Source organism: Tiliqua scincoides, chromosome 11 (genome assembly GCF_035046505.1).
Source record: "Tiliqua scincoides isolate rTilSci1 chromosome 11, rTilSci1.hap2, whole genome shotgun sequence".
Classification (NCBI taxonomy): domain Eukaryota; kingdom Metazoa; phylum Chordata; class Lepidosauria; order Squamata; family Scincidae; genus Tiliqua; species Tiliqua scincoides.
In genome coordinates, this window is record NC_089831.1 from 21,871,135 (window position 1) to 21,898,305 (window position 27,171).

Sequence of the window (27,171 nt, forward strand, 5' to 3'; positions counted from 1 at the left end):
TGGAATGAGGAGCAATGAAAATATTCAGTCACTGGTTCTTTGTTATAAAAAATACCCTTCTTTTCTATGTTATTCCTCATTTGTACTTCAGTAATAATTTTAAATTAATTTTGCATATTTGTGTTATTTAGAAAGTCTTTTTCGCAACAAAAGAGTCTTCATCCAAAAATGCATTGGAAATATTTTTCATGCATCTTCTGGGAATTTACTGCTTGAGAACTGCAGAGAACAATTAATCCTCCCACCATAAACACACACACACACAGAAAGGGGAGGGAGGCATTATTGTCATGTGGAGGAGGACTCCAGAACGTATGTTCCCTGGGAAGTCTCTGACTGGCACTTTTTTGCTTGTCAGCAGAAGCCGAGGCCATGGATACCACTGCTGCGACAGTCCATTTTCTCACTGTTTGCCAAGGCTTCTGCTTGGCTGCCTTACAGATGCAGCTGTAACTTAAGCTCCTCCATTAATATTACATCTCTCAGGTGATGGGAAATGACTCACCTGTCCAGGTAATTAAAGCCCGAGCCTGACAAGGGAAGTGTGCAAGGCAGTCCAAAAGCTCAGCAATCAAACCTACAAGGATCCTGCAGACACAGCAGCAGCAAGTTTAATAGATCAATTGAGGGGCATTTTTTGACTGCCTCATAAACCACATCATGGACTTTCTTGGTGCTATAAAGTCTGCCCCATAAAACCTCCATCGGAGAGGAGTTACAGGGGACCAGTAAGCCGGAACTCAGCCAGCTTTAAATTCTCAGGTCTCAACGTATTTCAGTTTAGCCCTTTTGCCTTTCTTCAAGTTGATGGACTTCTACAGTTCTTTACAGTATTACAAGACCTGATTCACAAAGGCATTGCCAGTACCCAAACAACAGAGACCCATTGTGTCCCTCTGTAGCTTAAAAACCCATAGATTTTCCACAGCGGGAGCTTTAACAAGAGTTGATGCTTCCCTCACTGAATGCGTCCTTCAACCTGCCTCAAAGTACATCCTTATGCGGTCAGAGAAGGAAACCATTTGTGCAAAATGACACCCACCCTGAATCCCTGGAGTACGGTGGGGGCACATAGGAAAGGAAGCCAACTGCACTTGAAAACTGCTTGAGAAAATATCTTCCCCATCCGCCATCCCAAAAAAACCACAAAACTCACCTGGTCAGACATTGCAAGCCAACCAACTCCCAAGGAAATCAAATCCCAAACAGAGCAAATGACAAGAAAAAAAGTTAAGAATCCTTGCATTGACAGTATTTATTTCCTTGTCTCCACTGTATGAACCTGGTAAGCTTTGGTCTGCTGCAGAGCATGGTTTCTTTCCTGGTCAAGAACAGCGGTGCAAGACTCAAAACACTATTTCATCATTTTTATTCATTGAAGAGAAAAGTCTTGCTATGCTACCGTTACAAAAGCAGTTTCAACACCTTGACAGGGACACACAAAGAGAAAATTAAGAACATAAAAATAAAACACTTTATATATAAAGTCCCAGGTTAAATCCCAAAGATCCTAAATTAAAAGGATATCTGGTGACAGGGTCTCAAAGTCAAGGTCTTTTCCAGACTACCAGAGTAGCCACTGCTGAGTCAGATGGACCCCAGTGGACTGACTCAGCACAAGGTAGCCCCATAATCACTTCCTTCAATAAGCTTTTGGATGGATACCCAATGAAGAAAGTTTTAGGAGGGCTTCTGACAGATTTGAACCATGCTATGGTTGGCAAAGAAGCCCACGGCTTCACTTGGTAGCAGAGACCGAGCAACTGTGTTCTCCAATGTTGGAAGGAAAGTAAGGAGAGACGGTGAGAGATCCTTCAAGAGCAGAGTGTCAACATCTTAACTGGGACACTCAAAGAGCTCGTTCTCAGTTAAGAACTTAATCTAGGATTAACAAGAGGTCAGCTACCCCTGCAAGGAGACTGTACTAAAAGCAATGAATTAGCCCTCCTCAAGAGCACAAAACAGACGCTTCAGGCAACACACAATTCCCCCACCAAAAAGCAACATAGAAGCCCACCTGTGGTCCCAGACAGGAAGCCGTAGAAACCTTGATCACACTTCCCTGGGTTAGGGAACCTTACACAAGGCAGCCACAGCTGATCTACATCTCAGTCACCCATCATTATCACCGCTTGTTCATTAATTTCACACCTACCAAACAGAGACTGCAATGTTCTCATTCTAAAATAGTTAACCTCAAGTGTGAAAACTCAGCCCTAGTCCTTGCAAATCTTTTAATTATTATTTTGAAAATAGATCCCTTTAGTATAGATAGAGGAATAAAAGGCATGACTATCAATGATACCTAGAGAAAACATACTACTACGAGTCTCTACTCATACTCGAAACTCGTACTCGTACTCGAAAACATACCACTACTCGTAGAGTCTTTGGTTTAGAAAGTCATTGGGTATGGTTTGATTCCACTGTTGCAGAAATGTGGATGAATTCGTTTAAAAGCCTCTGTTACCTTGCTCTTCCTTTCCAGGAGATTTTTGTAGCTGGTAGGTGTATTTTCATCAATCTAGGGTGCTTTCCAGCACTGACATAAGGGCAATGCAGCTCTGAGGGAAGGGAACAAACATTCCCTTACTTTGAGGAGGCCTCCGTGAGTGACACCCAACTGCAGGATGCAGCACTCGGCCCACTGGCACCGCTATGGCAGTGCTGGAAAGCACTGACATAAGGGGTTAGGATTGTGCCCCTAGTGTTTCAAAATATTTTGCTACCAAAGTCTCTGTGGCTGGTTTGCAAAGTTCTCCATGCTTTAGCCTGGTAAGTTTTTAAAAAATGGATTTCGAAATTATAGGATTGAAAACAATAGATAGGAACTTGTCATCGACATCCTTTCGCATTTTTGCTGCCATATTTTTAATATTAACTGCAGAAACATAAGTACTAGAAACTTAGTTTTTCCACTTTATTAAAAAAAAAAAAATTTTCAACCTAGTACCAAGACTGCAAAAGCAACACAAAGGAGACTCTGTTGCTCCACAGAGCTTTGAGGGTTTATCAGAATGAGGCTGCTCCTTGGAAGCAATTTGGAGACTTTTTTTTTCTTCCATCATGGATCAATAGCCAGAGAGCAAGATCTGTTTCTACAGAGAGCCAGCAAGCCTTCAGCTATGAATATTCCAAGAGCCCTGAATAATAAGAAACACGGCTTCCACACATAAGTCAGCACAATTTTCTTTCCCCAGTCATTTTGCTCCCATGACAAGGATGAGAAAAATAGAGATGCTCACACTGCAAGGCACATCTGTTCGGAAGGATGCACAAAACAGGCTTTGTGATTACTAGGCTGAGCAGAATTTTCAAGCTAGCCAGAAAGACCTGGGGGAGTATTTCAAATTCCTAAGCACTTCCGATTCCCCTCCCCAGCCTTGAACACAGAGCTGATTACTGCCCCTCGTAAATCTCTCTGTTAAAAGATGAGTCCTGACCAACCACTTTTCTTTGCAATGCTGCACAGGCATGCAGATATATGATACTGTAACACAACACAGTGGCTGGGCCCATTACAGAAGTTAACTGGGTAACATATTGTGAGCCTAATAAAGCTGGGGGGCAGAGACATTAGCTGACTAGTGTATATTGTTAAATTATTATAGCCTATCCTGGCATAAGAACATAAGAAGTGAAAAGAGGTGTGCCCCAAGGATCTGTCCTGGGACCGGTGCTTTTCAACCTCTTCGTAAATGACCTGGAGACAGGGTTGAGCAGTGAGGTTGCAAAGTTTGCAGACGACACCAAATTTTTCCGAGTGGTGAAGACCAGAAGTGATTGTGAGGAGCTCCAGAAGGATCTCTCCACACTGGCAGAATGGGCAACAAAATGGCAGATGCGCTTCAATGTCAGTAAGTGCAAAGTCATGCACATTGGGGCAAAAAAAAAAAATCAAAACTTCACATATAGGCTGATGGGTTCTGAACTGTCTGTGACAGATCAGGAGGGAGATCTTGGGGTGGTGGTGGACAGGTCATAAGAACATAAGAACATAAGAACAGCCCCACTGGATCAGGCCATAGGCCCATCTAGTCCAGCTTCCTGTATCTCACAGCGGCCCACCAAATGCCCCAGGGAGCACACCAGATAACAAGAGACCTCATCCTGGTGCCCTCCCCTACATCTGGCATTCTGACATAGCCCATTTCTAAAATCAGGAGGTTGCGCATACACATCATGGCTTGTACCCCATAATGGATTTTTCCTCCAGAAACTCATCCAATCCCCTTTTAAAGGCGTCTAGGCTAGACGCCAGCACCACATCCTGTGGCAAGGAGTTCCACAGACCGACCACACGCTGAGTAAAGAAATATTTTCTTTTGTCTGTCCTAACCCGCCCAACACTCAATTTTAGTGGATGTCCCCTGGTTCTGGTATTATGTGAGAGAGTAAAGAGCATCTCCCTATCCACTCTGTCCATTCCCTGCCTAATTTTGTATGTCTCAAAGGTCGATGAAAGTGTCGACCCAATGTGTGGCGGCTGTAAAGAAGGCCAATTCTATGCTTGGGATCATTAGGAAAGGTATTGAGAACAAGACAACTAATATTATAATGCCGTTGTACAAATCTATGGTAAGGCCACACCTGGAGTATTGTGTCCAGTTCTGGTCGCCGCATCTCAAAAAAGACATAGTGGAAATGGAAAAGGTGCAAAAGAGAGCGACTAAGATGATTACGGGGCTGGGGCACCTTCCTTATGAGGAAAGGCTATGGCGTTTGGGCCTCTTCAGCCTAGAAAAGAGATGCCTGAGGGGGGACATGATTGAGACATACAAAAATATGAAGGGGATGGACAGAGTGGATAGGGAGATGCTCTTTACACTCTCACATAACACCAGAACCAGGGGACATTCACTAAAACTGAGCATTGGGAGAGTTAGAACAGACAAAAGAAAATATTTCTTTACTCAGCGTGTGGTTGGTCTGTGGAACTCCTTGCCACAGGATGTGGTGATGGCGACTGGCCTGGACACGTTTAAAAGGGGATTGGACAAGTTTCTGGAGGAAAAATCCATTACGGGGTACAAGCCATGATGTGTATGCGCAACCTCCTGATTTTAGAAATGGGCTATGTCAGAATGCCAGATGCAAGGGAGGGCACCAGGATGAGGTCTCTTGTTATCTGGTGTGCTCCCTGGGGCATTTGGTGGGCCGCTGTGAGATACAGGAAGCTGGACTAGATGGGCCTATGGCCTGATCCAGTAAGGCTGTTCTTATGTTCTTATGTACACTGTCAGAGATTGAACCCTGGACCTTCTGCACTGCAAAGGGGGTGCTCTACCACCACACTACAATCAATCAGGAACAGCTTTCGAACACCTTTTTATACCAGGGTATTCCACAGTGCTATTACATAACACTGTTCAAGAGGACTCCAAATATCTAGCCTGGATGTCAACCGGCACAGCTTCAAGACTCTGCAATTGCCTCTAAAATTGCAGAATATCAGTCGAACACTGACATGGCAGGGGAAGAAAAAACAGAGGCTGGATGAACAAATGGCAAACAGCGAGAACAACAGTAATTGTGTATGGAGACGGAAGAGAAAGGGGGAGAACTCTTCCAAATTATAGGTTCCTACGGAACCATCTTTGTAAGTTCAATACCACCCCAACTCCTTCTCTTGAATCCCCTGAATTTTGAATCCCTTGAAATCAAGGGGGTTCAAAGAAAACTTAGTTTTAAACAAATAAGCACAGTGAACCTTCAGCGTAACAGGCTTGGATCTATGTTGTTGTCTTTAAAGCTAGTCATATGTTTTGCACATGTGCATGGGTTACCTGAGATTTGCATTTATGCCTCAATCCACAGGCCACTGACAAACCAGAGTTAGGGCCACTGCTCCAACTCAAACGGACTGTTGCACCATGGAGACAAGTGTGAACTATGAAGCCGAGACCTGAGCAGACATGTCTAGAAGCTCAAACTATGGTGTGGATTTTAAACCATGGTTTTGTGTTAAAGCTGAATCCAGACACAGATTTCTCAGAGAAAGAGACCCAAAAATACAGACAGTTGGACTGCATGCCAATGTCTTTTTTCATTCAGTTCCTTGAGGTAAGAAACTTGTACCAAATGAGAACACTCGGAACCAACCCACATGTTTTTGTTTTGTTTTAAGACTGCAAAGAGAACCAGCCCTGGGTTTGTGTGAACTGAATATACACCCCTGGGCTTTTTGCGACAACTGCGTTCTTACAAGCATAACAGCACTTGCAGCCAGTGCTGAAAACTGTGACAAACCTATTGCCACTGCTCTCTGTGGGGTCTTCTGTACATGATTTTGGGCACTTCTCTGAAAGAACCGGAAGAGCAATAGTTATATTTCCCTACATTTAGTCCTTTTAATCCCATCAATGCAATAAAAAAATATAACTGGGCAGATCATTAACCTAGCCAACAATGCACTTGTTGCATTTTGTATTCTCGCAAGAAACTGAAAGGGGGGAGAGAAGAGGGTAGATTTCTCAGTCAGATAATGGCCTTGGGTGGCTATGGCAATTGTCTTTTGTAACCACGCTCCCTCTCCTGGCATCCAAACTGGCAGCTGTCCAGTGGAGAGGAGGAAAAAAAAATGAATGACTGCCCCTTTAAACAAGTGCACTTCATTCCACACAGCCTGGACTTTTTTTTAACCCCAATTTCCCCTTCTTGCCATTGCCCAACGACGATAACAAAATGAGCCTGGCTAATTCCTGACTACTGTCCCTACATCCAGCAGAGACAGGGAACTAGCAGCACAATCCTACCTAAAACCCTGCACAATGATGCAGCAGCACCAGCATGGCTTCCACTGCATTCCACAGGATAATTCTGACTGCTGAGAGATCTCCCTTGGAATAAGGTGACATTTGACCCCTTGCCCTGGTGTAAGCCCCAGAAGCCACAATGGATGTCACCGACACAAGTCTGCATTGATCCAGGCTGGCGGATCAGGTCTGGGATTTGGTGTGTGCTGCCACTGCTGAACCCCACCCCCAGGCCCAATCCAGCCTTTTCCCTGTTCCGCCCACCCCTACCCCGTTCAACCCCCTCCCCAACTCCTTCCAACCCCCTGCTCGGGCTTACCTGCTTTGAAAGGCCCCACAGGTGGGGGGGGGGAAGCTATGACCTTCCCACCAGAGGGATGGCAGCTTGAGCTGCCACAAAATGATTTATGGCATTCCACCATACTTCCTGTGAATAGGATTGGGTCACTCCACTCACAGCTAACTTTGTCCTTTGCAGATGGCCAAAATAAATCAACAAACCTCTACAAAATGAGATGGAGTAAGTCCAAAACTTATTCCGAGGGAGAGGGTACTCCCCATGACTTTCAATCTGCCTGATATGTTCTCCTAAAGGAGAAAGCGTGACTCATTCTTGGAAGATGAGAGTATCTATATAGTACTGACAATGCCTCAGCTTTTGTTATATGCTGCTTTCTGCGTGGGGTTTGATGGCTGCATCTCCACTGCTGTCACTCACATAGGAGATGGGTGAAAGCTTGCAAGTAGCATTTATGCACTACACCTCCCGACTTTCTGCCCCACATCTGTTTGCTCCATGTTTTCACACATCTATCAAGCAATTCGGTAACACATCTGTTTTGTTTGGCAGAACATGGTCAATGTTAAGACCCACTACATGGTGGTATAATCAGGAGATCATAATGCGATGTGAAAAAGAACAAAGAAATCACCTTGTGGCGATTTTTCCATGGAAAATCATCCTTGAGTAGACGAGGCTAGAGAAGTGTCAATGGTTCCATCAGAGTTATATGTATGCTGGGAAAATGGAAATTCCAAAATTTCCACTATGGAAATTCAATTGTTGTATATATAAATGATGCAAATAGCAAGATTTTATTTATTTTGCAGGACTGCATTTGCAAGACAATTTTCACAGAACTGGGGGTTTTCAAACTAAAGACTGCCAGCATCAAGAGATTCATTCATGCCTCTGCTTGAGCCCAGGTTTTGGGTGCTTGTTACAAAGCAAAGGGAAGCAATGTTTTTAGTAGGCCCACTGAATTTGTGCAGCCACATGCAGCTTTGATCCCAGAGGAGAGAGAAAAAAATAGTCTTGTCGAGGAAATGTTGCTGAACCAGATAATGCTGAGTCAATAACTCCTGCACACCCCTAGAATGATCCAAATGAAAGTCAGAAGCTCAAAACAAGCAGAGAGAACATTCAAGCTCCCTGCTCTGTTCATGCTCAGCCTAGTAAGCGCATAATGTTCACAGGAAGAAACAAGAGGGGCTTATTTATTTATTGACACAGAGGGGCTCTCACCTTCTCCTAGACCAGGGGTGTCCAAAGTTTTTGGCAGGAGGGCCACATCATCTCTCTGACACGGCATTGGGGGCCGGGGGAAAAAAGAATTAATTTACATTTAAAATTTGAATGAATTTACATAAATGAATATGTTAAAGATGAATTTATATGAATGAATTAAGGTCTTGCAATAGATCAAGGCGTATAAAAGGCCTTGTGCAAAGCAAAGCTGGCCTTTCCTTCACTGCCACTGCTGCATCACAGGTGTAAAACAGCAAGCAGTGGAGGGAGCCCTCATCCCACAGCTCATTCAAGAGGTCAAACAGTTGCCCTCACACTAAGAGCAGTTGCATCGGGCCAGTGCGGGCTCCAACAAATCTCCGGAGGGCCAGAGGCTCATTGGAGACTGGGGGCTCCCTGAGGGCTGCATTGAGAGGCCTCGAGGGCCGCAAGTGGCCCCAGAGCCGGGGTTTGGGCACCCCTGTCCTAGACAATCCACAAACAGCCATACATTGGATTCAAAGCAGTACTCCATTTCTGTATTTTTATAACAATTTACAGCTTCTTCATTACAAAGAGGGTCTTGTGGCATCTTGAAGCTGCACAGGTTTATTGTGTTAATTTTTGTGGACCATGGCTCACTTTATCAGATGCATTAAATGCCATCCTTAGTTGGCAGGTATAAATATTCACATCGCTACAGAGAGGAAAAAATATCAACAATGAAATCAAAAGACTATGAACAGTAAGAGGTAGAGCCTGTAACATTTTCATGCAAAGCTCAAAAGTATATGAAATAAACATAGTGACTATACCACATTCACAATTACTCACTGAGAATACCAAAATCTGTCTTATCTGTCTAGCTAATTTAAAGCTGCCGGGTGGAAGGAACCATTGGCTCTACTGAGGCCTAAACTAAAGCTGCTACATCAATTATCATTACTTGTTCCAAGTTCCTGATTGACTCAAACCTACGAAACCAGCTATAAGCCACTAGGGAAGCTGATAAAGATTTGCTCTGGAGTGAAGTGGAGATCACATTATAACCTCACAACCAGCTCCTCAACAAGCAATTATGAGGGCCACATGGCTTGTGCTTGCACTAAAGTTCAGTGTTCAGCCAATCCATGCCTCATTCAAATGTTTTGTTTCCGTTGATCTTTTGGGACCTTATGAAGCACAGTGATTTCTGTAGGGTCCCAATTCTTCCCTTTGCTCATTCAGTAGGTTCTTCCTCATAGATTTTTCAGCACACCATGGACCTAAGAGAGCCTGGCCTTCCAGCTTTGAGGGGTTCTTCAGAGAGCCCCCTTCCTATGAATTCTAAAGGTATGAAACCGGCACATCTTCTCCTGAGTATCTTGTGCTTTAGCAGAGCACCAAGTTGGACACATGAACCAAGCCAGACCTGTGCTCACCAACAATCCACATTACAGGTGGTTGATGACCCAAAACATCGTGGAGAGGATGACAGGAATGGGGGGAGATGAATTGTGCACTCCATTTTGGAGGTTAATAGGACTTGGCGTTTATGACAGAATACCTCACATACATTATCTCAGTAATCCTGACCTGTCATGTAGTCTAGTGCTAGATGGCAGGGGAGATGACAGAAACTGATCTGATGAGAGTCTGAATAATATCTCATTATCTGTTTTAAGATGGTCTAAGATGTTCCTTCTTTGCATTCTCGAAGGCAGGCTCCACTGTTGACAGGAACAGCTGGATCCATCTACCTCTTCAATTTGGAACTGGTCTCCAAAATGCAGCATGACTTTTTCCAGTCATGCTGAGCCCCAAACCCAAATGTGGAAATGAGGGTCCACAGAGGACTGGAGTATTACTCCACTAATCCCCCAAACAGCTGTAACTACATTTGCGTACCCCAGATCCTAGCCAAAACAGAACTGTTTTCCAAGAAGTTGGAGGTGAAACCCTTCAGGATGCCTTCGGTCTGAGGCTTCTTGGAAAGGTGCTACTGTTTGGATTCAGCTGCTTCCTTAAATACAGCAAAGTTTAACCACAAATATACAGATAAAGCAAGTTAGAAGTTGTCTCACAGCAAGACATTATCTTGCCTCTTATCAACACTCCCATTGAACCTGGTTTTCCCTACACTGTCCATGTTACATTTTCTGTTGTTTGAGTTTTACATTAGTGAATGTGTTCATTTACTGCTTGCATCACACAACATCCTCGTGTCTGAAATACGTGTACTGTAATTGTAAGAGTTTTCCATTTCCTACAAGGCTTACAAAACTGTATTTTTGGCTTGCAGGTTGGGTCTCGGCTCCCCTTTTCCTGTGGCTCCTCTCAGGGCCCCTTTCCTTTATGCTGGAAAGGATGTGAACAAGGGACTTTCCACCTCACCACCGCAATGCTCCGACTGCTCCCAACAACACTTTCCAACTGTCACTAGGAAATGTTCTAAACCTGCCTGCTCAAAATCCTCCATTGTCTTTTCTGCAAGAATTCAAGTCTTCTCCTTTTGGAGTCGCATTTTAAGACAGATGCAACTGAGCAAGACAAAACAGCAAGGGAACTGGCCACGCGCAACCATTGCCAAGCATAGCAGCGCTTCAGCGCAAGACTTCTGCATGTTCACTTCTCCTCGTCTCCTGTTACTGATGGAGGAGAAAGAGCTCTCTGGTGAAAAGATCCAGCTAGAGATCCAGTGACACCTTTACTTAAGGCCCAGTGGAATGGAAGCTTCTAGAATTCCTAGGAGCTGCCCTTCACTTGACTGGACAGCGATGCGGTGCAATTCAATCAAAGACCATGGTGCAATTTTAAACAGCTACAAGAGATCAGTATTCACTTGGCTGAAATTGTCATCACAGAACTGAAAGTGGGGGAAGAAAAGGAAGCACAGAGTGAACATGCAACGCTACCTTATACTCAGGGGTGGCCCACTGCCTGAAATGGTGGCAAATGCCACCCCCTGCTAAACCCCCTGCCAGTGAGTGAGTGAGTTAGTGAGTGAGTGAGTCAGCATCCCCTTTCCACACATCAGCACCCCACAACATCCTCATCTACCACTACCTTCTCCTCCTCAACTGTTGCAGCTTCTCATAAAGTGCTGGGAGAATCCTGGAAATGGATCCCCTTCGCTACCTGCATCCCCCACATCCAGCCACCTTACAAGAAGTGGCAGCAGAGGAGCAGCAATGACCCCTTTCCTGAGCGCTCAGGAAAGCATGTGGAAAATAGATGGGACAGAGCTGGCAAGAAGGGCTTGCAGCAGCAGCAGCCGCCAGATCAAGTAGACTGGGGGTGTGTGGCAAGTGGCACCCCCACCAGTTTTACCATTATCACCATTTCATAAGCCTGTGGCGAACACCATCGCTACATCTGCCCTTAGTTTGGTCTTCAGGCCAAAACCAGGAACATTCATCTCCTCTTCAAAGACCAGCTAGCCCCACATTACAAATACGGGGCACTTATAAAGCTATCAGTGAACCCTTCCTTCTCGCCAAGTGTTCTCCCAGACTATTTATTTATGCAAAACATTTATATCCCACCTTTCAATGTTTTGATTCCAGGTTGGCTCACCACAAACAATAAACTCAAATTATCCCTAAATATAACCATCACATGACACCTGCTAGCAGCAGTAGCAACTTGGGAAAGAAAACAGCAGCAGGATTTTAAAGAGACCAACCTTTAAATGTCTGGGTGAACAGCACTGTGTTACCCTGATGCGTGAAAGTTAATAGCGTTGTCAGGTGAAAGTATCCAGGGAGTGATGACATATATGAGGTGCCACCACAGAAAGGCCTCTCCCCTAAAGGTGGGAGCCTGCTGAGAAGGGTCTCAAAAGAAGATCTCAAGGTATGTTCCTCTATTCCACGCAATATATAATGTGCCAGTGTAGTGACTAGATAGAAAAAACAAAACACTTCTAACAGAAAAAACAAAACACCCTACCTACCTATTCTACACCAGTTTCATTCCAGCAGAGATAACTAGTGTCCCATTAGAGGTGAAAGGGAGTTTTGGGGTCAATCCACTATCCTGGTCACTCTTTGTGATCAGCTCATGGGAACCAAATAAGAGCCTTATCTGAGCTCCAACTGCCACATTCCAACTGAAAAATCCACTCCCCTCAAATACCGATGTGGCCCTAGCAGCCACTTGGAGACAGTATTTCCTCCAGGCATTTCCTCCCGAGCTTTGAACACATGTGCCAACTCACTATGTAACTACTAGGAATTTGCTGTCCCCCAAAGAGGCCGTCTGAGCTAAGCATGAACTCGCAAATCATCCTTGACTTTTTTCATGCTCAGTGGTGTCACAAGGAGGGTGTCACTGGGAGGCTGCACTGGGTGACGCACACGGGGGGTGACACCACTACTCACCAAAATCTTTAAAATCTTGGTATTTTCAAATAACACCATGATACATTATTGGTGTATTATATATCAATTGTATTAAATATCAATCGATGAGCAACTTCATGCATAATGCAATGAATCAAACTGCATTGAAATCTCTATTCTGTCAAAAGTTATAGCCAAAAAACCAGCAGGTGTTGGGCGATAGTACATCACCATGCCAGAGTGTTGCCCTGTCTACTGCATGGGATGTGGTCCATCATAGGAGTAATGCTCTGGCCTCCCACACCGGGTGACACAAGCCCCAGTGACGCCACTTGTCATGCTTATTCAAAAAGGTTTCATGGTAAGTACATTCCGCATACTAGGCTTACAGTAAAACATCACAAATCACACACATTAATTCTGCTAGCTGAGATTAGGACAAGGAATCCTGAAATGCTGCTCTTATTTTTCCTCTTGCCTGACTAAGATTTTCACTCCAGCAGATAAGTAGAACTCCTCAACACCCAAGGAATGAGTCCCATGAGATACAAGCTTCCAGAGATAGTATTTAAATTCTAAAATTATCACATGATCTTGAACAGAAAAGAGGCAGATTATAGATATTTTAAATGAGAGAGTTGCATGTTGCAAATACCTTTGGGGCGGTGGAATGCTAGGCTGTTGTCTGTGGATGCTAAGGCTGAACAGAGTGACTCCTGGAAGGCAGAGGAAGATCCACCCCCCTCCATCAACTTCCCTAAAATCCACTGCCATTGTATATATTAAAAGCGAACTCAGATGACTGCCTGCCTGTCAGGGCCTCCCACATATAAGGGATTACTTTTTACATTTTCCTGGGATTGCCTAGGTACACAAAAGCCACAAAATATTTGTAAATTAAGAGAAACAGTAAAGGCAGCCTCCCCTCCCCCCCCAAAAAAAAGCCTAATGGAGACTTGCTCGGGAAAGGGGACTGCTCAGGTGACAGTCAGAAAAAGCAAACTAAATTGGGGAAGGGGGGTGGGAAGAAAGAAAATTGACCTGGTTGTGCACTCATCAGTTGAAAGTGTTAAAGAAGTGGGTATTAGAACTGGGGATATGCAACATTTTGGCTGCAATGTCCATTTGTCTATAATTATTTGTATACCAACAGCAAACTCAGGTGTCCAGTTTGCATGCAAACCAGGATCACTCACAGGTAAGGCAACGGTGCTTACGTACTTGGGTGGCTGCGTGGGAAGAAAAGATTGTAAATTTAAATGAGAAAAAATCCACAAGGGTCTAATGCAAACTGAGCATGCTCACTGGCATCGAGGAACAAGAAAAAAAAAGAACAGCAGCAGAACATGAATGTGGGGCAGAGAGGGGGACTTTGCTTGAGCCCCACCTGGGCATTAAGGTTGGACAGATGAAACGTTTTGTTAAAGGGAACAAGAAAGATCTTCTCAAAGAAGTTTCCCATTAAACACATCTCGTTCAGCCAAATGAACAGGCAATGTTAAAATGGATATTGCATCACACAAATCAGGTATACTAGACTTCAACCTTTTTTGTGCCGTGGCCCCAATAATTAAAGCAAAGTATGAGGCTGGGAGCCCACCATCAATTCTGCCCCCTCCCGGGGCTCTATATGCCCAGCCTGCCTATTCCCCACCCCTACTCAGCCTCCCAGCACTATTCACAATAGCCAAATACTCTTATTAGTGAGAGCAGAAAAGGTTAGCGTGAAGACTGGCACTAGTGAAAGTTATTTTAGCACAGTTGCTAAGAATCTGAGCAGGACTGGGAATCAATCTCTTGGTACCTGAAGAAGTACACCAGATGCCTCCCTCTTTACCTGGTGGTGCTTAGTTCAGTGGTCTTCAACTTTTTTCGTTCCCATAAGTTGCCAAAGCCCCACAACCGAGTCTCCATGACCTCATTGGGGTCCTGTTCCCCAAGGCTGAAGAACACTCCTCTATACTTTCCTAGGGGTCTGTGGATGCTGATATCAAGAGGAGCAACTTCAGCAATGTTCTGCCTTCAGAGCAACTTCAGAAATATTTGGTGCTCTCAAGACTAGAAATTTGTTTCAAACATCCCATGAAGCAAGACCCTTGAAATGAATGAGCAGTAACTGAAGTGTAACCACCAAGTAACCAATAACTGAAAAGGAACCACCAAGAATACTCAGGTTAAGCTACACAAACGAATGTGCTTCCTCTCCAAGAAGTGGGAGAATTTCTTGCACTTCAGCGACGAAATTCACAGAGCTTGGTCACCTGAGAAGCCTCTCTAAAAGCTTTGACAAAACCATTTCTGCTTCCTGGGGCTAAACTGTACGTACAAATGCACCCAGGAGAGCAAGCACAGCAAATACAAGCACAACAGCATGCCCTGAACAGAGCAGACTGCAGAAACGTACTGGAGCAACTTGCCTTTCTCACATTTGTGATCCAAACTTTCTTCCAGAACTCAAGGCAGCATAACCTCACTGTCAAATGATTTCTTAAGAAAATACCTATACTGATGGACACTGCTTGGAGCATTTTAGAAAATAGACTGGACTGTGCAGACTAGAAAAGCATTTAATACATAAATAATAAACTCAATTCTGCAAGATAGGCTAAACTGTGAAATAGCACCTTGCCTAGAGCATTTGACTTCATTGCTGATCAGAAAATCACTTTTGCTCCTGTATATTCACCAAATCAAGAAGAAAAACAATAATTATTTTTTACATCTGCTCCCAATTCATACACCTAACAGAGAGCAATGCACAGCTGGAAAACAATTTTAAACAGCCTGGAAACAGTCCATCCAAACTAAAAGAGACTCAAGGTCATTGGAATCGCCTTTGGCACAGCCCCATTAATAGAAGGTGCACAGAGACAAGTGCCCATCCATTTCAGTTAGTCTTGTGCAGGGAAGACCCTGGTGAATTCTACTTAGTTATCATCTATTCCAGCTTTCTCTGCAACCAATGTGCGAGCAGCAGGCCTTATTTAAGAAGAGCACAGATTCTTCTATTGAAAAGGTAGAAAGCAAGGCAGCAAGAGACACCGAAAGTTAACCAGGCCATTCTGGAACATCTCTGTAAAAAGAGATCGTGAAAATAATGGATGTTTGGATGGGAAAAAAACCCAAGCACCAAAGTTTACTGCAGTATAGGTACTATACAAGTACAGGTGGTACCTATAGGGTTTCAGTGCTTCCTAGCATCCTCTGAGCACCTTCATTCTCAGAGGAAAGAGTGACCCCTACTGTACGGTCAGCAGTCCTTTTTCTGAATGCAGAGTATGACTCTACGAAGTCTGCCAGGCCTGTATTGTCCCTGCCCAATCCTTCTTCATCTCTGATCAGGTGGGGGTGTGCTTTAAAAAAAAAAAGAAAAAATCACAGTCCCTAGTCAATCTGCACCACCAGTCATTTTAAATATATGCTTCACTGTGAACAAATAGCACAATTACATAATTAATGGAAAATGCTTTTTATGAGTGGGCGCACAAGCCCAGTACGAATACAACGGTAGTACTACTCACAGACTGTAATGCAGGCCTTGCCTGCCAGGAAGTATTGCTAAGCTATTATGCAACTCCCCAGCCCATCCAACACTTCATTCATTCAAGAGCATACCAGCAGAGTGCTCACAAGCAATTTCAAAAACAACCTCCTGAACAGAGGAAGTCTGCAAGTTTATTCAGACTTTAGGTCATGTAGCGACTGCCTGTATTATGCACTGGCAAGTGCAGCTCTACCTATATACTTCCACCCTGTCTGTATCTCTATCTGCACACACGCACACACACACTCACACACACACACACACAACATTAAGCTGTTAAAGATCTAAAAGGCGTCGTAAGTCAAACCCATTCACACTCCAAGGCCCAGCTCAAGATGGTTTCCTGTGGCACAATGTCAAACAACAATGCAGAGAGACGATTATATTAAAGCAGTGGTTCTCACACATTTAGCACTGGGACCCACTTTTTAGAATAAGAACCTGTCAGGACCCACCAGAAGTTATGTCATGACTAGAAGTGACATCATCAAGCAGGAAAATTTTCAACAATTCTAGGCTGCAATCCTACCCACACTTACCCAGGAGTAAGTCCCATTTACTATCATTGTTAAAAGAATACACATTCTTGTATACACATTCTTGCCTGTTGAAACATTTAACAGGTAGCCTGTAACATTTCCCCAAATGCAGTCACATTTCATGGTAGCATCAAATCTAATATATTAAAAATAAAACACTGAAATGAATGAGGATCCACCTGAAATTGGCTCGCGATCCACAGTTTGAGAAACACTGTATTAAAGCAGTGTTGGAGGAATAGTTTTCTACTTTCCCTCACCATAGCTCCTACTTTCCCTCACCCAGCTACTCAGGGGGTAGCTGACCACCCCCTGAGAGAAGCACCTAAGAGCTTCATGCACTTAAATGCAACAGCATCTTACTAACTCACTAATGCAAGTGGATACTGCCATCAGCATTAGGTGTGGAAAAACTAGATTAAGTGAAAATATCAGCTCACCACCTTAGCAAGTCAAACAGATGTCTGCTTATTTGAAAAACCGGGTCAAGTTTTACTTCCTTTTGGAAGAAGGACCATAATAATGCCACAAGTCTAAGACACATGTGATAAAGTGGATTTGGCCCAGACACAAACAAACATGAGCCAGTTTTGTTAACAATGTTTAAACCAGAAGGACACTCTTTATTATTTTATTGCAGTCCTGTAACTCATCCAGCAAGAGTGCAGGAATAGTCCAAGGGCACCTGATGCAGCCGCCTTGCTGAAACTAAGCAGGTTTAGGTCTGGTCAGTACCTGGGTAAGTCATCATCTGGATCTGCCCCATATGCTGCCTCAAGTTCCATGGTGAACAACAAGTGGGACAGAAATGGGATTATTAATAACTAAACACGAGTAGAACAACCAAACGCAAGCAGCTGCTCATGGTGGCCGTATTTTTAGGAGGTGACAACGCAGCAGGGCCACAATTTGAACAACACTCTCCAGCATCCTCTGTAGCTCTGCTGCCGGCACCCAGGAATCCCTTGTGACAAGAACCTGACTGGTAGGAGAGCTGAGGGAATGTTAAGCAGGCCATGCTCCGGAAGCTGACTTCCTGGGCCCCAGAGTCTGAAGCAGCCAAGGAAATTATTCTGCCATTTGTGTGATCAGATGATTTCATTACATTCACAGCCTGCCCTCCTTTCTTCCATGATGGAGCTCAAGGTGGAGAGGAGTACATCATCGCCCATCCAGGCACTGCTCAGGCCCAGACCTGTTTAGCTTCAGGATGGTTGCTGGTTACACCACGTGCCTTCGGACCAAGCCCTGGGACCAGAAGGGAAGATGACATCGGTAAGCAGATCCCCGTTCTTGAGCAAGGAGTTCCAGCTTTCCAGGACCCACCAGAGAGAGCCCCCTCTCAGTCCTGACGCAGAGATCCAGGATAGTCACAAATGCTGCATTCCTGACTGGCATCTCTCCCCTCCCTTGTGCAGAGGATGGTGCTGTCTCTCCCCTCTCCCGGACAAAGAGTTTTATGTAACTCAGCCCCCGCCTGCCCAGACCTCGCATCTCAGGGATCAACAGGGAGAGTGCAGTGCATGTCCCAAATGACGACTAGGAAGCAGAGAGGGGAGCCAGGCTGCGCCTCCTTGGCACTAAAGCAGCACCAGCAGCAGCAGCAGCACCTGCTGGGGTGGCTGGGAGAGGTGTGGCAGGGGAAGGGGAGAGGCACTGCTGCTGCTGCCATACAGAGGCTGCAGCGGGCACCAAAATGAGCCTCTTTGCCTGATCCCACCTCCCTTCCTCGCCCCCTCCCAGCCCATCCGGGCTCCATTAACACACTGCAGCAAAGCTCCACTGGAGCCTCATCCCAGCGGCTGTCCCCTGGCTGAAGCTGCAGGGGAGCCCTGGAGGCTGCCCCTTCTGTCCCCAGGCTGGGCTCTGAATGATGGCGATGGGGGTGGGCCGCCCAGACAGCCAGTAGCTATCCGGGGAGGCCTCCTCTTCTCTCCCTGGGCTGGGCTCTGAACGATGGGGCTGGGGCGTGGCCCTGGGAGGCCTCTTCTCGGGCTGGGCTCTGAATGATGGGAACAGGAATGGGGCTGGGGATGCCCCTCGCCCCGGGAGGCCTCCCCTCCTCTGCCCGGGCTGGGCTCTGAGTGATGGGCACGGGGGTGGAGATGGGGTCTTGGGTCGCGCCCCCCCCCCGCCAGCCAGCAGCCCAGACCCCTTACCAGGCGAGCTTGAAGCCTTTCATGAGGACAGTCACGACCAGCCGGTGCTGCCCCTGCCCCTGGCTGCCCACTGGCGACTCCGGCGCGGCGCCCAGGACATACTGCAGGAGGCCGGGCAGGCGGCGGAGGCGCACCGTCCCCCCATGGAAGGCGGCGGGCGGCGCAGCCCCGCTCCAAGCCGCGCAGCCCCGGCCGCCGCCGCTCCTCCTGCCGCCGCCGCTGCGGGGGGCCGGCTCTGCGGAGCGCGGGCAGCCCGGGCACGCCAGCGAGGCGGAGATCATGCCATGGCCTCCGTGCGCGTCCCGGCCCCCGCTGCCGCTGCGCCCGGGAGGACGGCCGGGTAGCTGAGCCCCCGCACGGCGCCTGCCCGGCGAAGCGCACGCCCTTTAAAGGCGCCCGGCCGGGGCTGGCAGGGAGGATGCCCAGGGCTCTGCGGGCTGCTGCAAGGCCAGCCACGCTGACCTGCCAGGAGACCCCACGGAGCTCCCTCAGTGGGCGCGGCGCCTGCGGAACGCAGCGCGACTGTCCCGGTGCTGCCCTGCCGGCTAGGCATGCTTGCTGGGGCTCAGCGCCAAAGAAGCCCACTGGGGACCGGGCAAGGGCAAGCTGCCCACTCAAACAGCAGGGACAGGCGGTGGGTGCAGCAGCACTTTTCTAAGGACTTCAGTGGGGAGGCTCTGCCTCACCTGCCTCCCCCCCCCCCACCGCACCTCCCGGTAAGACAGGGATTATCAACCTCTTTCATTTCATGGCACACTGACAAGGAGCCAAAATGGGCAAGGCACACCATCCACTTTGTGACCATTGATGAGGTGCACCACACTGCTGGGGGGGGTTCACTCCCCCCCACTTCCCAACTAAAAATTACCCTCCCTCAAACTCCTGTGGCACACCTGTGAGTCATTCATGGCACACCAATCTGCTGCAGCAAACTGGTTGAAAATAGCTGTCCTAAGATGACTCTAGGCTTGTTCCAGACGGATGGCAGGAATCCCAAACAAAGCCCCTACCTAGACTGATTCCTGGAGTTCACAACAGGGTGCAGGGGCTTTGGAAACTGCTCAGTTTAGCTCCTTTTCTTTGACATGGGCATGTCGGGCTCCCATCACTCACCCCCTTTTCTGAGCCCAATCTTGGGAAAGCACCATATTGCAAATAGATGGAGCAGCTGCTCTGCAAATCGGGGAATGACTATCTAGTCCAGCCGGCCACGTTTTATGCAGAACTGAGCCATGTCCAGATATCATGAAAGCAGCTCAGAATGGCATCCCATGTCCCCAGACCCTGCCCTGGGTAGAGGACAGAGAGGGTTTCCTCCAGGTACAGCACCTCAAACTGCAAATCAATTGCAGACTCTCCACCTGAATGTTGTTCTAAATTGAGACCTACACACCTTGGCCCCAGGCCAAGGCCCTGGGGCACCTCACTGGTTGCTGAGCCCCTCTGGTGAGTCGGGGCAAACTGCAATGCTGTAAATGGGTCAAAAGACTTGCAAGCCTGGTGAAATCTGGGACAAAGCAGCACAGCAAAAATCACATGTTCAGAAATTTAAAAGGGAGGGAAAAAGCTAGGCAGATATCCGATGCTGAGCAGGCAGCCACGATCACTTTGGAGATTAAGCAGGCTGCCAGGAGAGGGGGTGAGGAAAAGGAGGTGAAGAGAGACAGCAGCCTGGGTAAGCAACAAACTCTGCTCCTGAGATGGCACATGCCAGGAGAGATGCCACCAAATATTCATTAAGGGAGCAGAGGAGGAAAGAACTGCAAAGGACCAGTCACAAGATCTTGGCTCTCCTGATGGTGCACCTACATAGGGCTCTCTCACCAGTCCTGGTCTAGCATTTTTTGAACATCTTCCAGGGGTTTATGGCATACACGAGAATGCTGGTAAGGAATAGTGTCCAAAGAGAGTGATAACTTGGAAATTCAAAGTCACCTTAGAAAGCCATGGTGACCTTCGCATCCTCTCAGCGCTACACCCTCTCTGCATCCACAGTACGGTAATTATCCCAGCCTGCCTTACAGGGTTGGGTGAAACATGTTTTAAACACTCAAAAGCCTTATATACATGTTGATAATTATTATAAAGTTGGGTTTCAGTCTTGATCTGGCACACAATACATGGCCTTCCAAGCTTGGAACAGGCAGTGCTGAAGCCCCACCTTCCTGCTTGGTAAGCAAAGCTGTCAGCCACACAGCAACACAACATACCTGTCTGTGACTCTGCAATGAGAAATGATCCAGAGATCATAGCAAAAAGACTGTATGTGCCCCAAACAATTGCAAGATAGTAACCCATAATATACATGCTTACAATCACACTTAATTCTAAGGAGCCACAGGCAGAGAACCGAAAAAGCAAACAGAAGACCCCCAATACCTTGTGATATGGAAAGAACAGTTTAGGATTTCGTGGAGAAATGAAACCAGCCAGGGGATCAGCATGCTCTATGTCATAAAAAAGCATCCATGAACATGTCCATCAGCATGTGGCTCAACAGTGTTTCAAAAATGAAAATGAGCTGCTCTTTTGGAATAAAGAGCAAAAGGGGATACATAAGTTTATTAGACAAACTTCTGTTGTGGAGAATCTGAAAGCTCCACAGCATCACAAGAAAAAAGCTGAGCTAGGCTCACAAGCTGTCAAACACATGCCAGCAGATAGGGGGCAACTAAGCTCTCTAGGAGGAGAGGACCATTAATCCCAATTTTTGCAATGCCCCATGTAAATAAGGATGTCGGCTACAGAACTGGTCCTTCTTTGCCCCTAACATGCAGCAGTTAGGCAAGCAAAAGCTTCTTGAGATGGCTGGTGGGAGAAGCTTCACCGGCTGAATTTGGGTGTGTCAGAGGAGCAGGGGCAGTTTACTAAAAAAAAGAAGACTGGCAAGCATGGCAGAATTGGGAAGCTATGCAGCCTGTTGCTGCTCTTGTGTGGTTGGGGATTTTCAATATGGAATGAGCCGTTTCTGCCAGGCTGATGCTGCCTTGGAGGATACAAGACTCACCACAAAAATGGACAAGATTTGGTCAAATGCCTATAAAACCTTAAGCCATGCCACACCCAAACTGACTTTTCTTTCTTGCATCATACTCACACTAGTTCCCTTAGATGCTCCTTCACAATCTGAAGATACTTTTGCTGGTAAGAGGCAGCCCTCACTCTCTCCCTGCACCTGTCAGTCTCAGGAAGACAGGGGACACCCTTCGCAATTCCCCCCAAAGTCATTTCCAATTTGCAAATCCATCTCAGCAGCAGGAGGATTCTGCCTTAAACATGCCCTCTGGTGCTCTGCAACTACGTTGCAGCCAAGCTTGCCATCCATCCAAGAAGTCCCAATGAAAGCCCTGCGTCTACAGCATGCAGAGGAGCATTTGCAACAGCACTAGGAAGGTCAAGTAAGGGGAGGGTGGCAGAGGGGTGTTCCTCCTCCCAGCTCCTCCCCTCCATGAGGTTCTATCATATTTTGCAAGGTTGGACAGGGAGGGAAAGCATCCAAGATAACTAATAATATGCAAGGTGGCGGGGGAGGTAAAACAGCAGAAACATCACCCCTCCAGGATAAGTACAAAGCTGCCCTCTCAGACCTGGAGCCTGTCATGCCACACCTGTCCTGGCCCCAACACAGGAAAGGGTCTAGAGAAAGTAAAGATAACACATGAAAAGGAAGAATTTGCCAAGCGAAGCCACTTACGCACAGTGAGGCCGGCAGCATTTCCATCCTACCTTTGCTGTCGCCATATCAGACGCCTCCATATTTTCTGCTTGGCCTATCAGTCAACAAGATCATTGAGAAGGAAGGTGGGGAGGGGAGGAAGGGGGAAAGAAGGGAAAATAAAACATGAGGCGGTGACAGAGGAGGAGACCAACAATTCTACAGGTGGGTGAAGAGCTGGAGGATGAAGGCAAGAGAGTGTGGCTTTCCACCCCCTACTCCTGATCTTCAAGGAATTCACAGAGAGGGCACCAGGAACCTATGCCATAAAACCGGGGACAGGTAAGCTCTTGTGATAAGGTCCAGGTTGAGATGCTCACCAGGGGTCAAAGAAGCTGTTGACAAAGAGAGCCACCCTCCTTCCCCTCCTCAGCCCCAGGCCCATCCAGGAATGAGTGCCTGACCTGCCAATGTCATTCTAAGGGGAAGAAAGACCAAAAGGTCAGGCATTCCTCAGCTCTGGACATCAGAAAACAGAGGGTGAAATGGGGGGAAGAAATGTGAATAGGATGGCCAGGCAGGATACACAGGAGGGGACATTTCTGAAAGAAGCAAACAAGAGGAAGGGCAGCTTCTGAAGGAAAAAAGGAAAGAGTGCAAGGTAAAAGCCAGAAAGGTGCAGGGAGGTGTGGGTTTTGGCACAGGGATCGCTCAGAGATGCTCTTAACAAGAGATCTAGGTGCAGGGAAGCAGGAGGTACGGTTCGAATCAGGCACAGCTTCAAGAAAAAAAAATACTCACCTTGTCAAAAACACAACATATACAAAAGCCACTTGGAAAAAGATGGGCCTTCCCTGAGAGTTCTCCTTTCCCCCAGTCTGCCCTGGCATTGAAAACATCAAGTCATCATCTAAGGTGAATGTGTACCAACTCCAGTACTGAGAGGCATCTGTATCTGCAGAGGCCCCAGCCTTTCTGAGTCCATCAGGCCCTGTGATTGGAGGAGCAGAGATGACTTCATACAGCCCCATTCATCATTCGAGGTTTCCTGCCCAGCAGAGAGGGCATCTCCCCTCCGTTCACAGCGACTGCAGATCTCCTTCCTGGCCTACTTCAGAACAGTAAATCAACCTGGGATTCTCTGAACTGTCAGCGTCAGGAACAGCAGAGTCCAACGGACCGGAAAGGAAGCTGTGGCAGCAGACCCAGAAGGATGAACAGCGCCTAGAGTGGGTGATGGCCAAGGAGAGCCTGACCATCCTGCTAGACCGTTGCTAGACGGTGCTTGTGCAGCCTCTGTGTCTCAGGCACTGCTTCCAGTCACTCTCCTCCCCCTTCAAAAGCCACCGCTTTGGGATTAACCCCTTAGTCCCACTTACCAACTAAAACAAAGCCTAAATGCATGACCTCGCTGGATTTGCTTTACACTCTCTCACCCCCTTATGCCCCCCCACTATTTAAATATCATTAACAGTATTTACATACCGCTTTTCAACAAAGAGTTCACAAAGCGGTTTATAGAGAAAAATCAAATAACTAGAGAGATTGTAAATTCTTTCAGGCAGAGGTTTTCTTATGTTGCTTTGTAAAGCATCATGTACACTGATACAATCACCATCCACTTAGTACCCTCACCAAGGATGCCTTGAACTAAACAAAGTGCCACAATACTGTACATCGTCTCTCACAGCGTTAGTGCTACCCAGTAAGTGAGAACATAAGAACACAAGTGTTCACAGGTCAACATGATAACGGAAAGCCACACGCACAATACCTAATCCACAAGGCATACTACAACCTTCAATAAAGACAATGTACAGAAAATGCTGCCCTCCCAGTCAGAACCTGAGAAACATGAAACTGTGGGTACCAAGTACTCTCATAAACAACGTTCTCTCTGTGGATTTTAATTTGGCAGAGTATGCTCAGTGCACACACATTCATGAACGAGCAACATTGATGTTGATGATGCAGCCTGGCAGCTGAATGCAATTTGCTAAGAAAATACCTAACAATGCTGTCTTAACTATTTTGTAATTACTATTCTGAGTTTTTAAAAAAAAAGTCAGTCAAGGGCTTGTGGCATTCAGCCCCTTTGCTTTATTACCAAGAGGAAGCAATAGCAAGCTCTCTTTGAGCTAGTTTAGTAAGGAGGCTAAGAGCATGAACAATTCAATACTCCATCACAAAAATCAAAGCTTGCTTAAGCCATGAACTTAAGGGTAGCCCTTGGAAAGCCACCATCTCTTAGTCTGAAAGTTCCTCTGTCGTTGCCATCCCTGCAACTTCCTTATATTGCAGGTTATCAGTCTGTTTTACAGGTCTGTTGTAAGGATCACCAGAATAAACAATGTAAGTATAACACATTCCAAAAGTGCTGTACTTTTGAAGTGCAGTATTGTTGTTGGCAACCTTCAGTCTCGAAAGACTCTGGTATCGCGCTCTGGATGGTGGTTCTGGAACAGCGTCTAGTGTGGCTGAAAAGGCCGATTCGGGAGTGACAATCCCTTCCACACCGGGAGCAAGTGCAGTCTGTCCCTGGTCTGTCTCCCTGGCTTTGGGCCTTCCTTCTTTGCCTCTTTGCCTCAGACTGTTGGCAAAGTGTCTCATCAAACTGAGAAAGGCCATGCTGCACAGCCTGCCTCCAAGCGGGCCGCTCAGAGGCCAGGGTTTCCCACCTGTTGAGGCCAACTCCTAAGGCCTTCAGATCCCTCTTGCAGATGTCCTTGTATTGCAGCTGTGGTCTACCTGTAGGGCGCTTTCCTTGCACAAGTTCACCATAGAGGAGATCCTTTGGGATCCGCCCATCATCCATTCTCACGACATGACCGAGCCAATGCAGGCGTCTCTGTTTCAGCAGTGTATACATGCTAGGGATTCCAGCACGTTCCAGGACTGTGTTGTTTGGAACTTTGTCCTGCCAGGTGATGCCGAGGATGCGTCGGAGGCAGCGCATGTGGAAAGCGTTCAGTTTCCTCTCCTGAGTGCAGTATTACCATTACTCTAAAGTAGTGTTAATAATTCTCTGGAGGCAGGGCTGGCCCATACATGAGACCAATTGAAATGGTCTCATCCGCTCAGGCAGCAAACTGGCAAGAGGCGCCCACAATCCACCTGCTTACCTCCACTGGTGGTCTTTCCCCTCCCGATTTGAAAAGGAAAGGGGGTACGGAGCAGAAGCAGGGAAGAGAGGAGACAGATTATCTTCAGAACAAAAACTGCCACATCACCAGATAGGGGAAGGCAGCATTTGGCATGCCACCTCAAGCAAGGAAGTCTTGGGCCGGTCCTGACTGGTGGGAATATGTGCAGATTGGCCAGGGATAGTTAAAGACTGTGGAAAGCATAGGACAGACTGTAAGAGTTTGGCTGGATTCGATCCATCCAGCCCAGCATCCTGTCCCCAGGGGGTCCACCAAGATGCTTCTGGGAAACCTGACAGGGAGACATGTAGGCAAATACCCCACTCTTGTACTTCAGAGGTATATTCAGAGATATGTCAGCTAAGGCTGCAATCCCATATGCACTTACATAGAAGCAAGACCAAGTGGACAGTAGGACTTACCGTATTTATCGGCGTATAACACGCACTTTTTCCCCCTGAAAATAGGGGGCAAATGATGTATGCGTGTTATACACCGATGTCCAGGGAACGGAATCCTCTTTAAGGGATCCCGTTCCCAATAGTGCCTAGCGGCGGCGCAGCGTCGTGACGTGATGTCAGCGCTGCGCCCGCCGCATATTATCACAGCCGCTGGCAGCTGATGAATATGGTAAGTGGAGACCCTTTCTTTGGGGAGGGGAGGGGGAGGGATTGAGGTGAGGTGGCATAAGTAATGCTTTGGATGGTGAAGAAGATGAGCTGATTTATGAAGATAGTAGCAGTGAAAGCAGCAGTGTTCATTGCGATTTTGAAGATAGCAGTGAAGATGAAGAGTTTCTTGGTTTCCCAGATAGTGATTTCTGAGTAAACTTTTGTAAAAACAAAATATCCAAGTTTCTTTTGTTAAAACAGTTGCTTTTACTGTCCTTTTACATTATTTACCTTATATGTGGTAATAATATTAATAAAAAAAAGTTCTGAGCTACCCTTATTTTTTTCCTGAAATTTCCCTCTTAAAATGAAGATGCGTGTTATACGCCTGTGCGTGTTATATGCCGATAAATACGGTACTTCAGGTTAACATGTGCCAGTAAACATGCCGGTTAGCACTGTAGGATGCCTCACCAGCTCCGCGACAACGGAGAGTGCAAGGACGTGAGGGCTGATAAACGGCAAAAGCACATTTTTTGGATCTGGATTAAGCAACCACTAATACAATTTAAAATCCCTCATTCCACCCACAGGAATGTACTGAAAGACTGAAAAAAACCCAGCCTTCCTCTGCCCCTTAGTAAAGCTATGGTTGTGGCAGCACTAGTTAAAACGCATGACAGGGTAAACTGCATGAAAACTCATGCATACGCACGTAGAATGAGAAAGCAAGTGCCAAAAAAGAGGAGAGGGTCCACCCAACTCCACTAATCCACCTGGGGTAACAAAAGGGACCAGATGTGGCATGGCAACATCATTCTCTTTGGATTACATTGTTCCAGCTGAGGAACTTTGAAACCACAAACTGAGCTTCTGAACCAAATGACTGCACTGATTTTAAAATATACAAAGTTAGAACTAGACCTCATACACAAG

General features: G+C 46.6%; 1 protein-coding gene across 2 annotated transcripts in view; it reads right to left on the reverse strand.

Annotated features, from left to right (window-relative positions):
- GRAMD1B (GRAM domain containing 1B) overlaps positions 1-18,995 on the reverse strand; it is an 81,251-nt gene extending 62,256 nt beyond the window's left edge. For both annotated transcript variants that reach the window (XM_066639359.1, XM_066639361.1), the window contains exon 1: positions 18,827-18,995. In XM_066639359.1, the coding sequence (XP_066495456.1) occupies positions 18,827-18,849 (23 nt within the window). In that variant the 5' untranslated portion in view covers positions 18,850-18,995. The remainder of the gene's footprint in view (positions 1-18,826) is intronic.
- Between the last annotated feature and the right edge of the window lie 8,176 nt (positions 18,996-27,171).